General features: G+C 42.8%; 1 protein-coding gene across 1 annotated transcript in view; it reads left to right on the top strand.

The window, feature by feature from the left end:
* Positions 1-13,696, top strand: part of LOC131400528 (GTPase IMAP family member 1-like) — an 86,301-nt gene extending 72,605 nt beyond the window's left edge. Inside the window, exon 6 of the mRNA XM_058535243.1 lies at positions 13,008-13,696. Coding sequence (XP_058391226.1) covers positions 13,008-13,696 — 689 coding nt within the window. The remainder of the gene's footprint in view (positions 1-13,007) is intronic.
* Positions 13,697-15,690: the final 1,994 nt, after the last annotated feature.

Below are 15,690 nucleotides of genomic sequence, written 5' to 3'. Positions count from 1 at the left end.
TGCTGGCCTGAGGATGCAGCGGAAGAGTTTTCCTGTGAATCTCCAAACCCACACCAGGGCCTCATTCAGAGCAGGCACAACAGTCGGCACTTTGACAGTGACGTGAGCTAAGCAAAATAAACTCTGCTCTAAACTGGCATAGGTGCATATGGATGTTGCTGTCTTTCAAAATTCTAACAATGAAGTTCTCAAAGCCTAAGTAGCCAATAAACAGCTGAGCAGCATCATTGCTTTTGACTACTGTTTTACATGAAGAAATATAACTTGAGAATTATAATTAAATTACTCATTTCTAGGGGCTGGCCCCGTTGCATAGTGGTTAGGTGCTCACGCTCCACTGCCGGCAGCCCGGGTTCAGATCCCGGGCACACATCGATGCACCGCTTGTCAGGCCATACTGTGGCGGTGTCCCATATAAAGTAGAGGAAGATGGGCACGGATGTCAGCCCAGGGCCAGTCTTCCTCAGCAAAAAACAGGAGGATTGGCATGAATGTTAGCTCAGAGCTGATCTTCCTCACAAATAAATAAATAAATAAATTACTCATTTATAAGCTGTGAAAGACAATAAATGACTATTTGAAAATATAAGGAGACACCAACATTTCTCTTATGCTCTGCAAGTAGAACGTACTTGCATTTGGCGGAAAAGCAAGAACTCCAGCTAAAGATAGCAATCTGGAAGACAATGGCAGCTGCCACCTAGGTCCCCATTTAGCAGTGCTTCATTCAACTACAGTAAAGAACAACAAGAAGGGAAAACTAAACTATACAAAATCCGTGCAGTCAACAGGAAGAAAGAAGAGGGGAGCTAGCAATGTGGCCAAAGTTTAATGTAAAACTACTGACAAGATTTCCACTTCCAGAAAGGATCGTGAGGAATCCTGTAGGCTTATTACTGGTGGAATAACCATAAATTGTGAAAATTATTTTTTTTTTAATTTAAGACTCTGAAAGTTGTCCTAAGGCCAACTTTTAGCAAATGAAGAAATATTTATTTTTTTAAACATCTACTAAATTTTAGTAAAAACAGTGAGACTCTATGTGGTACTTGAGCCATGACCTACTTCTTCTTTCCCCAACCCACGCTCAGCTCAGCTTGAAGGAAACTCCATTTTGGGCAGGTGTGACCAAGGAGATGGGGTCCCTCTCCCCTCAGCTACTCATCAAGACTGTAGTATCTTCCAATATGGGCAGACTGGCAGCATTATCATCCCCTCCCACTTTGAGTTGCAGAGACTAAACTCCTGGTAAGTGCAGCCAACAGCAATCGACTGCTCCTTCATTCATAGGGCAGAGGCTCTACCCTAGGCACAATAAGCTAAAAATACTGGGGACCTAACTGCCCACACTCCAGCTCCCTCATATGATGGAGGTTCCTTGCTGAGAGAGGCAACCTGAGAAGACAAGAAGCTACCATCCTGTGCTCTGGGCCCAGAGCTGTGGCTCAGAGATTTTGTTCAGGATGAAAAGAAGTCTATAATAATGGAGAACTCCAAAGCTCTCCCCAAAGGAAATAAATTTATTTGAAACAGTGTGTGGGAAGTTTAAGTCAAAGGGTACTCTTAAAAATAATGAAGATCTTAGTGGTAAGCAATATAGAGGAGGCTGAGAGCCACGAGAGAAACCACAGGCCAGCAAGTTTACCAGAAAGAACCAGGAAAAGAGACAGTTAAGAAGAGTCCTTCTAGGATCAGAGTAAACCTGAAAGAGTGGCCACAAAAACTACTGCTGCCAAGGAAGAAAAGTTTAATTAGATCAGACTGTGGAGCAATTTATGTCCAAGGGCATAGTCAAAAACAAGAGAGCAATCAGCTGGTAATTAGTCAGCCTAACAGCTGGGTGTAATACCAACGGAGACACACAGGTTAACAGAGAGATTAGGAAAAGAGACAGAGAGAACACTGCTTAAACTATTGTCATCCCAGGTGACTGTGTGCACGCCCCAGGCTGCACTATCTGAAGAGGAACATCAGAGGTTTCACACCGCAGGGGAAACAGACTTCACTAGAAGAGTCTAGCCCAGTCCCTAAACAAATATGCAAACAAAAGGACATCAAGCCCCAGAAAAGCAGAAGGTGAAGTAGTATCAGACTTGCTACACTATATTACTTAAAATGCCCAGTTTGTTTTCTTTTGTGGATGGGGAATTGATTTATTTTTGAAAACTATTTGATGCTAACTTGAAAATATAAATTATCCAAGTAAAATGCCCAGTTTTTTAATGAAAACTATAAGACAAGAAACAGGAAAGTGTGATCTATACACTAGAAAAAATATCAAGCAACAGAAACTGCATGTGAGAGGGCCCAGATATTGTATTTAAAGACAGGGCTTCAAAGCCACAATTATAAATATGTTTAAAGAACTGAAGAAAAGCACACTTAAATGAATGAAGCCATGATGGCAACATCTCATTAAATACAGCATAACAAGAAAGACATAAAAATTATTTTTTTTAAATGATTAAAATAAAAATTCTGGAGTTGAAAAGTATAGTTGAAAATGAGAAATTTAGTGAAGGGGCTCTAATGGTAGACTTGAACCAGTGGAAGAAAGAATCAATGCATTTGAAGATACGACAATTATAGACATATATGAACTTAACAACTGGGCCCTGAAACACATGAAGCAGAAAATAACAGAAGTCAAGGGGAAATAGACAATCAACAATAGTACTTGAAGACTTCAATGCCCTACTTTGAATAATGCATAGAACAACTAATCAGAAGGTCAACAAAGAAACAGAAGATGTGACCACAACACTACAAATCAACAAGGTCTAACATCAGACCACTCCACCCAACAACAGCAGAATATACATTCTTTTCAAGTGCACAAGGAACAATCTCCTAAATAGACCACTTGTGAGGCTATAAAATAAGCCTCAATAAATTTAAGAGGCTTGAAATGATATACAGTATGTTCTCCAGCCAAAATGGAGTACAATTAGAAATCAATAACAGGCCGGCCTAGTGGCGTAGCAGTTCAGTGTGCATGCCTTCCTTGGCGGCCTGGGGTTCACAGGTTCGGATCCCAGGTGCACACCAACGCACCACTTGTCAAGCCATGCTGTGGCAACATCCCATATAAAGTGGAGGAAGATGGGCACAGATGTTAGCCCAGGTCAAACTTCCTTGGCAAAAAAAGAAGAGGATTTGCATTGGATGTTAGCTCAGGGCTGATCTTCCTCACACACAAAAAAGAAATCAATAGCAAAAACAAATCGGGAAATTCAATAATATGTGGATAGTAACAATACCATCCTAAACAACCAATGACTCAAAGAAGAAATCGAAAGGGTAATTATAAATACTTTGAGATGAAAGAAAATTAAGAAACAACATAAAGCAATGCTCAGAGGAAATATTATAGCTAGAAATACCTATATTAAACGAAGGAGAAAGATCTCAAGCCAATAACCTAATATTCCACATTAAGGCAGTGAGAAATTAAGAGCAAACTAAACCTAAAGCAATCAGAAGAAGGATATAATAAAAATTAAAGTAGAAATTAATGAACTAGAGAATAGAAAAACAATATAGAAAACCAGAAAAACCAAAACTGAGTTCTTTGAAAATATCATCCAACTGATAAATCTTTAGCTAGTTTGACCAAAAAAACATGAAGGAGAATTAAATTGCTAAAATCAAGAATGAAAGAAGGGACCTTATTACTGAGCTTACAGAAATAAAACAATTATAAGGAAATATTATGAACAATTTAATGCCCCCCAAATTAGACAACTTAGATGGAATGGATAAATTCGTAAACTACCAAAATTGACTTAAGAAGAAATGGAAAGTCAGAACAGATCTATAACACATAAAGAGATTCAATTACTAATAAAAAAGTATTACCTACAAGGAAAAACTCAGGCCTAGGTGGCTTCGCTGGTGAATTCTACCAAACATTTAAGAAAATTAATACCAATTCCTCACAAACTCTTCCAAAAAATACAAGAAGATGAGAAGTTTCCAGCTCATTCTATGATGCCTGTATTATCCTGATACCAAACCAGAAAAAGCCACCACAATAAAAGAAAACTACAGACCAACATATCCTATAACTATAGATGCAAAAGTCCTCCACAAAATACTAGCAAAGAGAAACCATCAACATATAACAAGGAGTACATACCATGACCAAGTGAAATCTATCCAAGGAATGCAATATTGGCTTAACATCTAAAAATCAATTAACATAATAAACCATATCAATAAATCAAAGGTGAAAAAAAAACACATGATCGTTTCAATAGACTCAGAAAAAGCATTTGACAATATTGAATACCCTTTCAAAACAAAAACATTCAACAAACTAGGAAGAGAAAGAAACTTCTACAACCTGGTAAAAGGCATCCATGAAAATCCCACAACTAGTACCATACTTTATGACAAAAGACTGATAGTTTTCCTGCTAAGATTGGGAATAAGACAAGGATATCTGCTCTTGTCACTTCTTCTCAACTTTGTACAGGAGGTTCTAACAAGGGCAATTAGGGAAGAAAAGACATCGTTCAAAAACAAGATGGAGAGGGATGCAAGGACGGTTCAACATCCACAAATTAAACAATGTGATACACCACATTAACAAAATAAAGGATAAAAATCATATGATCATCTCAAAAGATACAGAAAAGCATCTGACAAAATTCAACATCCTTTCATGATAAAAACCCTCAAGAAACTGGGTATGGAGAAAACATGCCTCAACATAATAAAGGCCATATATGACAAGCCCAAGGCTAACATCATACTCAACAGTGAAAAGCTAAAAGCTTTTCCTCTAAGATCAAGAAAAAATACAAGGATGCTGCTCTTTATTCAATACAGTAATAGAAGTCCTAGCCAGAGTAATTAGGCAAGAAGAAGAAATAAAAGGCATCCAAATCAGAAAGGAAGAAGTAAAATTGTCTCTATTTGTAGATGACATGATTTTATAGATAGAAAATCCAAAAGACTCTACCAAAAAATGGTGAGAACTAATAAGCAAATTCAGTAAAGCCATAGGATACAAAATCAATACACAAAAATCAGTTGACTTTCTATACACTAATAATGATTTATCAGGAAGAGAAATTAAGAAAACAATCCATTACAGCAGCATCACAAAGAATAAAATATCCAGGAATATTCTGAACAAAGGAGGTAAAAGACCAGTACACTGAAAACTATAAGACATTGATGAATGAAACTGAAGAAGACAGGTAAATGGAAAGATATTGTGTACTCACAGATTGGAACAATTAATATTGAGAAAATGTCCATACTACCCAAAGTGATTTAAATGTTCAATGCAATCCCTATCAAAATTCCAATGGCATTTTTCACAGAAATAGAAAAAACAATCCCCAAATTTGGGTGGAAACTCAAAAGGTCCCAACAGCCAGTGCAGCGTTAAAAAAGAAAAAAGCTAGAGGCATCACATTTCCTGATTTCAAACTATATTACAAAACTATACTAATAAAAACAGTATGGTATTGGCTTAAAAACAGACACTTAGATCAACAGAACAGAACAGAGACCTCAGAAATAAACCCATGTATTTATGGTCAATTAATTTATGACAAACAAGCCAAGTATATATACAATGGGAAATGGATAGCCTCTTCAATAAACGGTGTTGGAAATACTGGATAGTCACATGCAAAAGAATGAAATGGGACTCCTATCTTACACCATACACAAATATCAACTCAAAATGGATTAAGACTTGAACATATGAGCTGAAACCATAAAACTCCTAGAAGAAAACAAAGGTGGTAAGCCCTTTGACATTGCTCTTGGCAATAAGTTTTTCAATTTGACAACAAAAACAAAGGCAACAAAAGCAAAAATAAACAAGCAGTACTACATCAAATTAAAAAGCTTTTGCACAGCAAAGGAAACCATCAACAAAATGAAAAGGCAACCTATGGAATGGGAGAAAATATTTGCAAGTCATATGTCTGATAAGGGGTTAATATCCAAAATATACTGGGAACACATACAACACAATAGTAAAAAAAACAAGCAATCCAATTGAAAAAATGAGCAGAGGAACAGAATAGACATTTTTCCAAAGGTATACAAATGGCCAACAGATACAGGAAAATGTTCTAAACATCACCAATCATCAGAGAAATGCAAATCAAAATAACAATGAGATATCACCTCATACCTGTTAGACTGGGTACGGATGAATGGATCAAAATGATGTGGTACATATATATCATGGAATATTACTCAGCCATGAGAAAGGACATCTTGTCATTTGCAACAAAATGGATGGACCTTGAGGGCATCTGCTAAGTGAGGTAAGTCAGACAGGGAATGACAAATACTGTATGATAACATGCTTTTTTATGTGGAATTTAAAAAAGCTTAAATCATAGAAATGGAAAGTAGAATGGTGGCTACCAGGGGCTGGGGGATGGGGGAAATGGGGAGATGTCAGTCAAAGAGCACAAACTTCCAGTGATAAGATGAATAAGTTCTGGGGATCTAATGGACAGCACAGTGATTATAGTTACTAATACTATATTATATACTTGAAATTTGCTAAGAGAGTAGATTTTAAATGTTCTCGCCACCAATAAGAAATGGTAATTATGTGATGTGATGCAGGTGTTAGCTAATGCTTTGTTGGTAATCATTTCTGCAGTATATAAGTGTATCAAATCAACATACTGTACACTTTAAACTGACACAATGTTATATGTCAATTATATCTCAATAAATCTGGAGGAATAAAAACAAGGTGGAGTTCAGTGAGAGTTGGGTTCTTCACTAGAGACAATGTGCTGGCAAGAATGGGTGAAAATCAGACCCCAGCCAATCAGCTTCAGATTTAGTTAATCTCCTCACTACATACAAAAAAGTCAATTTCAGAAAGTTTAAGTGAGTTAGGCAAGATCACATAGCTTGTTAATGACCTAACCAGGCCCAGGGTCCATTGCACCATGATCCTGTCGTAGGCTTCTCTCCACACGGCGACTGGCCATTTTACACACCTTTCTCATGACCCTCTTGAGGGGAGAGACAGTAACGTGGGTTGGAGATGCTGACAGAGATGGCTAGACTAAGACTTGTATGAAAAATCTCCATCTTCTACCTGCTGTCCTATTTTTAACAGCAGGAAAAGCTTCCGTTTCATGAGAATGATGAGATCTGCATGTGATGTTCCTGGCAGATAGGGCCGCACTGGTAGCACTGTCCACACTGACGTCCAGTCAAGGATTCCTCTCAGGATTCCTGTCCTGGGGAAGGAGATCCTCAAGAGGCCATTTCATAGGAAAAGACCTAAAAAGCAAAAGTAGATAAGATTTGTCGTCAAAGGGCAGAGGTGAGAACAGGCCTCAGAAACCTAAAATGCTCTCCCCTCTTGGGAGACACAATGGTGGTGTCACAGGGACCTTCTGGAGGTGTCACAGGGATCTCCTGCCCTGTTGGGGACAAGAAGTTGGTGTCACAGGACCTTTGAGAACATCATCACAGTCAAAAGCAGGGGGTGAGTTTCACAGTGGAAACATCACATACCCACCACTGGTGGATGTTTCAGTTTTTTTAAGTCACCACCACCGGGCCCTACCTCCCTGAGCTGTCTAGGCTCTGAGGTCTGAGAGGAGGGATATTTCCTTTTGTGCTGGGAGGCAACGGACTGCACACCCACCACCAAAGGGAAAGCAGTAGGTCAGGGGCTTCTTGGAGCCAGCCTCAGAGCCCATCACCAACTCTGCAGGAAAGGTGAGCCCAAGGGAAAGGGAGCCGGCCAGGAAGTAGGACCTGAGAGGAATTCGCTGCCTCTATGAGCTCACTGAGGGAGCACCTACACTCCCCTAGGTAGGAGGGGGAGAGCAGCCCCTAGAAAGAGTAACTTCACACTTCCTGGTTTTTAAGGATATTCTGAGTTTCCAATAGAGTAAGTTCTGGAGAAGTGGAAAGCATCTTATCCAGCTCTGGAGGGCACACAGTCTTACCAAATCCTCTCTCCTTCCCTACTCCCCTAATAAATAAGGAAGGTGTTTGCTAGAACTACTGCAGGGAACAAAACATACTTTAGAAGGCAGAAATACTCCCCAGATGCATATTCAGCAAAGCCAAAAAATATTTTTGAGGAAACATAAACGCATCTAAACTCAAACAAGTTACAAAGTGAAATTCTGTATATATCTGAACTGAATCCTCCTAAAAACGCTCCAATTTCCTGAGCACTGTCCACAATTGGGTCTTGTAGGAGACATCTAAGGATATGAGGCTGGTCTTCAGACCCTTGCCCTGCATGTGCCCTTACACATCTGCTCCCCAATCTAACTTGCCCAGGGCTCTGCGGAGTGCTGAGCCATCTTAAAGTTCTCATCTCCTCTCATCTGTATAATGATGAATGAGCTAGGATAGGGGATTCACAAACTCAGATCATGGACTGAATGCATTAGAATCAGTGGAGGGGGGTACTTATTTTTTAAAGTACAGATATGTGAATCAAAATCTCTAAGAAACATTCATTTTAAAGAATCCCCTAGATAATTCCAAAGATAGTGGGTTTAAGAGCACTGGGCTAGATAAACAAATTCCAATCCCTTGGAGTTTTAAGATGATAGGATTCTACATGTTTTACGTTCTTCAATAACAATATGCCTTTTGCACCCCCAAATTTCACCTCTTAAGAACTTTGGAAGAACTTTTCAAATCCCATTCCAAATTCTGTGGGAAGTTGCAAATGGCCTATCCAAGGGTTCTGTGAATTCCCTGTAGCACATTCTCATTTCCGTCTTTGACAAGGACTTCTTGCTTTAGCTAAATTCTGTTTTTTGTTCTAATCTTGTGGCTGTTTCTTCATTTCCGCTTAGCTGTCAATTATGGGAGCTTGTTGATTTCTACACAAAATTGTCACATGAGGCCCGTGCGGTGAACTTTGCTGGAGGCTTGGCGAGGTGGCAGGGGACCTCCTGCAGAAACATCAGCACTTTGGATTGGGGACCAGGCAAACCTGTCATCTAGGTCTTTGGCCAGAGACAAGATCTTCAGCCAGCCTCTGTCTTTGCTTTCCCTTGTGTGGAGCCACTCTGAGGGAACACAGTCACCTGCAGTAACCAGGTGGATGACAGGAAGAGGCAGAATTTGAAATGGATGGTGAAGCGCAGACAGGACTTAGACAGAATGTAGGAGAGGAAGAATGGTCACAGAAGGAAAGCACAGGTGGGTTGGGAAAGGCCCTGAAGTCTGCTATTTGTGGAGCTGCTGATTGAGTCAGAGGAGTGGTTTGAAACAAGGCTGGAGATGCAGATGGAGGAGAGACTGTGCACTTGTGATAGGGGAAACTTCCTCATGGGTTGTTTACTGTATTAAATGACTGTTGAATTGGGTATCATCATTTTACCTCAAGAAGCCTCAGATTAGGGGCAAGAACACCAGGAGTTAGAGGGGAGCATCCCAGTCTCTGTAGCACACAGATCATATTTAGACAGATTTCGAGCTAAGTTCTCTGAGAATTGAGACTCTGCTCTCTATGAGAGCAGAGTCAGAGGCTCTCCAGGTCAGCTTGGCAGGTATGTCTGTTTTCCAATTTCCACAAACAAAGTTCCAATTTTCTTCTTCTTTGTTTCCCAGGCCAACCACCCTAAGGTGCTTCCCTAAGTCATGGAGCAAATTTTCTGGTTCTCAGGGTTTTCCGAAGTGTCTCCTGGCTGCTGAATCTCCCAGGAAAACTTAATATCTATGGCTTATGTCACTGCCACTGAATTACCTGAGAAAATTAATATCCACAGCTTCTTCACTGACACAGAATGAGTGTTACAATCTCTGCTCTTGTTTTTGCACTTGGAGTTCCTGAAAAGACAAAACCAAGTTCTCACAGTCTCATTCCAATCCCAGAACAGGCTCTTCCACTGTTCTTGCGTAGATACAGATGCTCTGGGGCAGGAGGGAACCATGACTTTCTCACTGTGGTGTCACTAGCTCCTCGGACTTTCCCTGACACATTGTATGTGGTTACACATATTTGATGAATGAATGAATGAGGGGGAGGGTTTGAGCAAGGGGCCCAGAGATCTAAAAGATCTTCTGAGGAGTCAGGGACAGGGAGTTGGGGATATAGGGGAGTGTAAGAGGGAGGAGAAGGGGAATTTTCATTAAATTTACTTTTCAATCTTTGTTCCAAATCTGAATTTTGTTCTTTCTGTTTATTAAGAGGTTCCCTAAGTCTAGCCGTTATATTTTTCTTTTCAATTTGATCTTCCCATAAATACCAGTAAGGCAGCTGCTTGCGATAAGAGCTCTCTAAAATATTTTTCGAGTATAGAAGTTTTTTCAATTCAAAGGATCTGTCGTCTGGCCATTGATGTGTAGGATCTCCACTTGTATATTTATTCCAATAGTGACTCAATCCAATAAGTCTTTTTTTAAGGAAAGGCTTGGAGGTAACTTTCCAGGCTTAGAATAAATCTTTACCATGGACGCAAGAGGCATCCCTGGTGAGGGCGCAGATGATGTAGCCCCCATGATCCACAGAATTCACTCCCAAAGATATTCAGAGAAAGTAAAGACCTTCATCGCACAGTCGGTAAGGATGGTGCAGTGAAAACGGTGTCTGGTCTCCCATGAGAGTGTGGGATGCCTCAAGTCACAGACCTGCTAATCTGTGACACCAGACAGGCACTACTGGAATGGGATTTTTCCAGAACTAACAAGCAACAAAGGTTAAGACGACAAAAGCCCTTTTGGACTGGGCCCTTTATGACAAACTCCCCTGAGAGCTTGGCATAGCTGGACAGAGAGACAGTTCGGAACCCCAGTCTATTTGACTGGCCACCAAGTTGCACCCCAGTAAATGCACCTTCCATATGGTGGAGACCAAGGAAAATATTCTCGCTGGTCAAGAAGCCAAGTTCTCAGGACATAAAACAAGACAGAAGGAAAAATTTCATCCCGTTTTTTTCTTACATGTGCAATGACAGCTTTAGCTACATCTTGGGTCTCTTGGATCCAGTGTGGGAGATCAAAATTGACCACCCTGAAATATGTCTCTTCACCTTGATTATTTTCTGTGATGGACATCTGACCTCCCCCAAACTGCCTAAAGAATTTAACATAGAAGACCTGTTTCAGGAAGGAGGCACTATCATATGATGGCTGTAATATAATGTAAAGTAGATGTTACAATAGGAAAGGCTCATGCCGATCTTACCAAAAATTCTGTCTCTCCCAGGCCACATTCTCTAGGTGGTCCTGCAAAGAGTTGCCAGACAAACATTTACATTTATAAGGGAAATCTCCATTTGTAAAGGTATCTCCCTCTCTGTACTGGGAAGAGGGGGCATAAGTTCCTCATCTCTAGAAACTTATCACTGTGGAAGGGGAGGCCTTAAATCTGCATAACAACCTTATTCTTGTTTAATGTGCTTTTCTGGTAATCGCCCATAACTGACTCCCCCCACGCCCAATATCCTCCTTTGTCTTTAGCTGAAGATAGTATTTAAGATGAGAGTCTCTGCCATTGTGTTGAGAAACTCAGTTTTCCTGGTTTCTCCCATGTATACATGTTATTAAACTTGGTATTCTTTTCTCCTGCTAACCTGTCTTCTAATTATTTGGCCAGCCATAAGAACCTTAAGGGAAAGGGCGATTCTCCCTCTTTCCCAACACCAGAATAATACCTAGGGGGGAGGTGCCACAGGGCTGGGGATTGTGTGTGCTTTACAGAGTGCCTAGTTGTTGCATGGACATTTTCTTGAAGTTGGTGGGGGACCAGTGTCACCTACCCCGTTCTGTGACCAACTGATCCTTTCATGGAAGACTTCTTGAGGTGGCAAGCACCCTAATGGCTCTTAACTGTTAGACCCACATCCATCAAATTTGCAGCCTTTTTGGCTTCCAAGATGCCCTTGGCAATGGCCTTCACTTCATGTGCATATTAACCCACAGCAAAGTTTGTCTAGACAGATGTCGATCTGGTGAGACCAGCAAACTCAGCAGCCTGTGGGGCCATCCCGGACATCAGGCGTATAGCACCTATGCCTGTGCCCTACCCTATGGTATTTCCTTCTTATGACACACAACACAAACGACTGAGACAAAAGAGAAAAATGGAGACTATCTCTGGGAGGAAAAGGATCTTTAAAACTGAGAGTACTCTACCAAATTTACCAGAGTCACTAAAAGCACAAGACACTAGTTTCCCAAATATTTTCTCCTGCCAATCTAAATTTAGAAAGAGAAAAAAATTCTGACCACTTGCTTCCACTGGAGCCTGCAGGTAGAGATTCTGGGAGGCTGACGTGGTAAGAAGTCCTACCTTTTGCCTTCATCAGGCAAAATCAGCTTTCATCAGGCGTTCCTGTACACCTCATCTGCACCAGTCCCAGGGAGAAAGCAATTCCTCCAGCCAGAGAAGGCAATTTGTAGCCAGTGCGGATCCCGCCAGCTACACCAAAACTGTCAGGGAAGAGGGAGAATCCCTCCCCACCCTTTCCCTTAAGGTTCTTATGGCTGGTCAAATAATTAAAAAGGCAAGTTAAGAGGAGAAAATCAAACAAAGCCTAATAACATGTATACATGTGGGAAACTCAGAAAGAGAACTGAGCAACTCATCATCCTGACTAAGCCGCTCACTTAAGTATTTTCAGCTAAAGGCACAGAAGGTGTTGGGGGGTAGTGGTTTGGGATTTCAGAGGGGAAGAAGACAATTCACATGGAGATGGAAATGCAAATGTTTGCCAGACTTTCTACTGGACCACCTAGAGAATGTGGCCCAGGAGACAGAGTTCTGCATAATATGGGCTTGTTTGTGCCTTTCTTATTGCATCTATGCTACACTATACTACAGCCATCATATGGTAGTAGCTCCTTCCTGTCACAGGCCTTCTATGTTAAATTCTTTAGGCATTTTGGGAGAGGAAGTTCAAATGTTCTTCCTGAGTCTTCTGGGCCTTTATTGTCTTCAGCTTGAAATAATCTGCATACCACAATGGCGCATCTTGGGGACGCCTTCCCTGAACACCATCAGCAGGCAGAGGTGGGTCAGGTGACAGTGGAAGTCATCAACACCCCAGACCTGTTCAGTGCCAAAGACACAGAGACAGAGCCAGGGTGTGGGGAGAGAGGCCGCTGCTACCTGCTATCATCCCCAGGGCCCCACGCCCTGCTCCTGGTGACCCAGCTGGGCTGCTGCACCACCCAGGACCAGCAGGCCGTGCGGCGGCTGAGGGACATGATCGGTGACGGCGTGACGGCATGCACGATCTTGCTCTTCATGCAGAAGGAGAACCTGGTAGGGGACTCACTGCAGGACCACGTGTGCTGCTTCGACAACCGCGTGCTGCAGGAGCTGGTGGCCGAGTGCGGGCGCTGCGCCTGCGCCTTTGACAACCGCGCCACTGGCTGGGAGCGGGAGGCCCAGGTGGCCGAGCTGATGGCACTGGTGGAGCAGGTGGTTGGGGCCCACCGGGGCGCCCCCTACACCAACGACGTGTACCGCCTGGCACAGGCGCTGGGCAGCACGCACCCCAAGGAGTGGTTCCGCAGGGTGGTGGAGACCATGGTCGCCTGCCTGCAGAGGCAGTGGGGGCACGGGCTGCTGGCCATGCTGTGGGAATGGAGGAGGGCACCCTGGAGCCGGGCCAGGCTGGGTGTGGCCGCCATGCTGGGGCCCCTGGACCTGCTCTACCTGCTGCCCTCCAGGCACTGGCAGGACGCCTTGGGTGACGTCAATCCTGACTGACCCTAGAGAGGACTGTGACCCATCACCTGATAAGCACATTCATGCCTGGTGTTCTGCCCCCTCAGGGCTCACAGGTGCTCCTTCCCTCCATCACCTCACCCTAATCTACCAATTTCCAGGTCCTACCAGGTCCCGTCTCCCTCCCCAGACCTTCCCATGTGACCTGGCCCTCCCTGAGCTCTCCTCCTACTGAAGCCAAACAGCTCTTGCTGCTTTTGCTTATTTCCCACTGACCTCAGGCTGCCCTTCCTGTCATGGAATTGTCTTTGCTCCTGAAGACAGATGAGGAGCACCTCTCCTCTCATCCCCTGGACTCCCCACAGGACCAAGGGCCGAGACAACACAGACCCTCAGGACATACTCGTTTTTTTGAATTGACTCTGAAGTGAATAAATAAGTGTACTGGACATCACATTGTGTCAAAGGAAATCAGTCTTTGTGGATGTTTATTCATCTGCCTAATGTGCCCATTGAACAAGGACACGACTCTGCCATCCCTAACCCCATCTGCAAAATCCATGCACCCACGTCCAGACACACACCACACACACACTCAGGTGTGCAATCATTCGAAGAGGGCACATTGGAGAGAACTGCCCATCTATACCTACCAAGGAATGTCTCCCTGGGCATCCCTATTCAGACCCCTCAGCAGCTTGAAGGCAGACGATTCCACAAGTCCAAGGAAACTATGTGTATGTAGAGGCTCCATTGCCTAGGAGCCATTGAGACCCTGCAGAAAGTCTGCTTCCAAAGAGGAGTTTCCTCACTGGCTTATACACTCATGGGGTAAGGATATGCTTTTCAACTCAGGGATAAATCAACAAATTTAAGAGGTATGGAGTTTTTCTTTTATTTCAATGCCAAAACAAGAGCAAATATGTCTTCGTCAGCTGAGAACTGGTGATAAGATAGAGGAGTAGGAGTCATCTCCTTCTGTCCCATGAGTATCTGGGAGAGTCAGCTCTCTGATCCAAGTGAAATGAGCCAGGTTAGCGTGTGTGGTCAGTCCTAACTGTGCCTCCCCATCTCTCCACTCACACTTGCTTTGTCCCCAACTCCACCACCCTCGCACACAATCAAGCTCATCTCGGATACTGCTATGGAATTCCAAATCTCTTCCCTACAGCATCCTCTGCTTGTTGCCTTCACAGCCAGAGAATCTCAGGTTACTGATGACCTCAGATCACTAAAGAGACACATAGAAAGGGAAAATAATCTGCAACAGCTGAGCACATATTGGAGAGAGGGGCCCCCAAGCCCTGCATGGAAGCCATTGTGAACACTAACTGGAGGAACTCCAGTGCCAACTGCTGAGACCTGAAGTTTCCTCAGCCGCACAGGTCGTTTTGGTTTAAGGGGTTGTGCACAGATCCCAGCAGAGGCCTGAGAGGGAATTGTGGTTTTGATCTTGGTCACTTTTGAATATATTCTTGTGATGAACAAACAGAGAAAAACTCTGCCATTTTCACTCTGTTCAGAAAGGGGATGGTCACTGGTGAAAATAAATGTGAAAAAAGGATAGCAAAGTGTCCGATGTGAGCAATGGAAGGTTTTAACCTGTGACCCAAATAGTGAGAAACGTGATTCTTGCTCTTCCGTTGGGGAGGAATGGAGCTAGAGAGTTCCTAAGGGACAGTGACTGAGCCGCTGGGAATGTGGGAAGGAGCACTCCAGGGACCCCAGAGGGCAGACACACTCCACTAAGGCTACGATCCAGGGGACACTGAGGAAGAGAGTGTGTTTCCGGGCAGTGTGTTAGGGTCTGCCTATATATATGTGGGAAATCTGCAGAAGGATATAGGATGCTCTGAAGTGTATATGAAACAAATTAATGGATAAAAACAACATGTAGTGCTGGGACAACTGGATAGCCATACGCACAATGATGAATTTGGATCCCTGTCTCACACTATATGCAAATATTAGTATGGTCACGGGTCGTTTAATAGCGGGGATACGTTCTGAGAAATGTGTCGTCGGGTGATGTCATT

This window comes from Diceros bicornis, chromosome 3 (genome assembly GCF_020826845.1).
Source record: "Diceros bicornis minor isolate mBicDic1 chromosome 3, mDicBic1.mat.cur, whole genome shotgun sequence".
NCBI lineage: Eukaryota > Metazoa > Chordata > Mammalia > Perissodactyla > Rhinocerotidae > Diceros > Diceros bicornis.
Note: the sequence above shows the minus strand (reverse complement) of the source record. Positions and strands in the feature narration are given on the sequence as shown.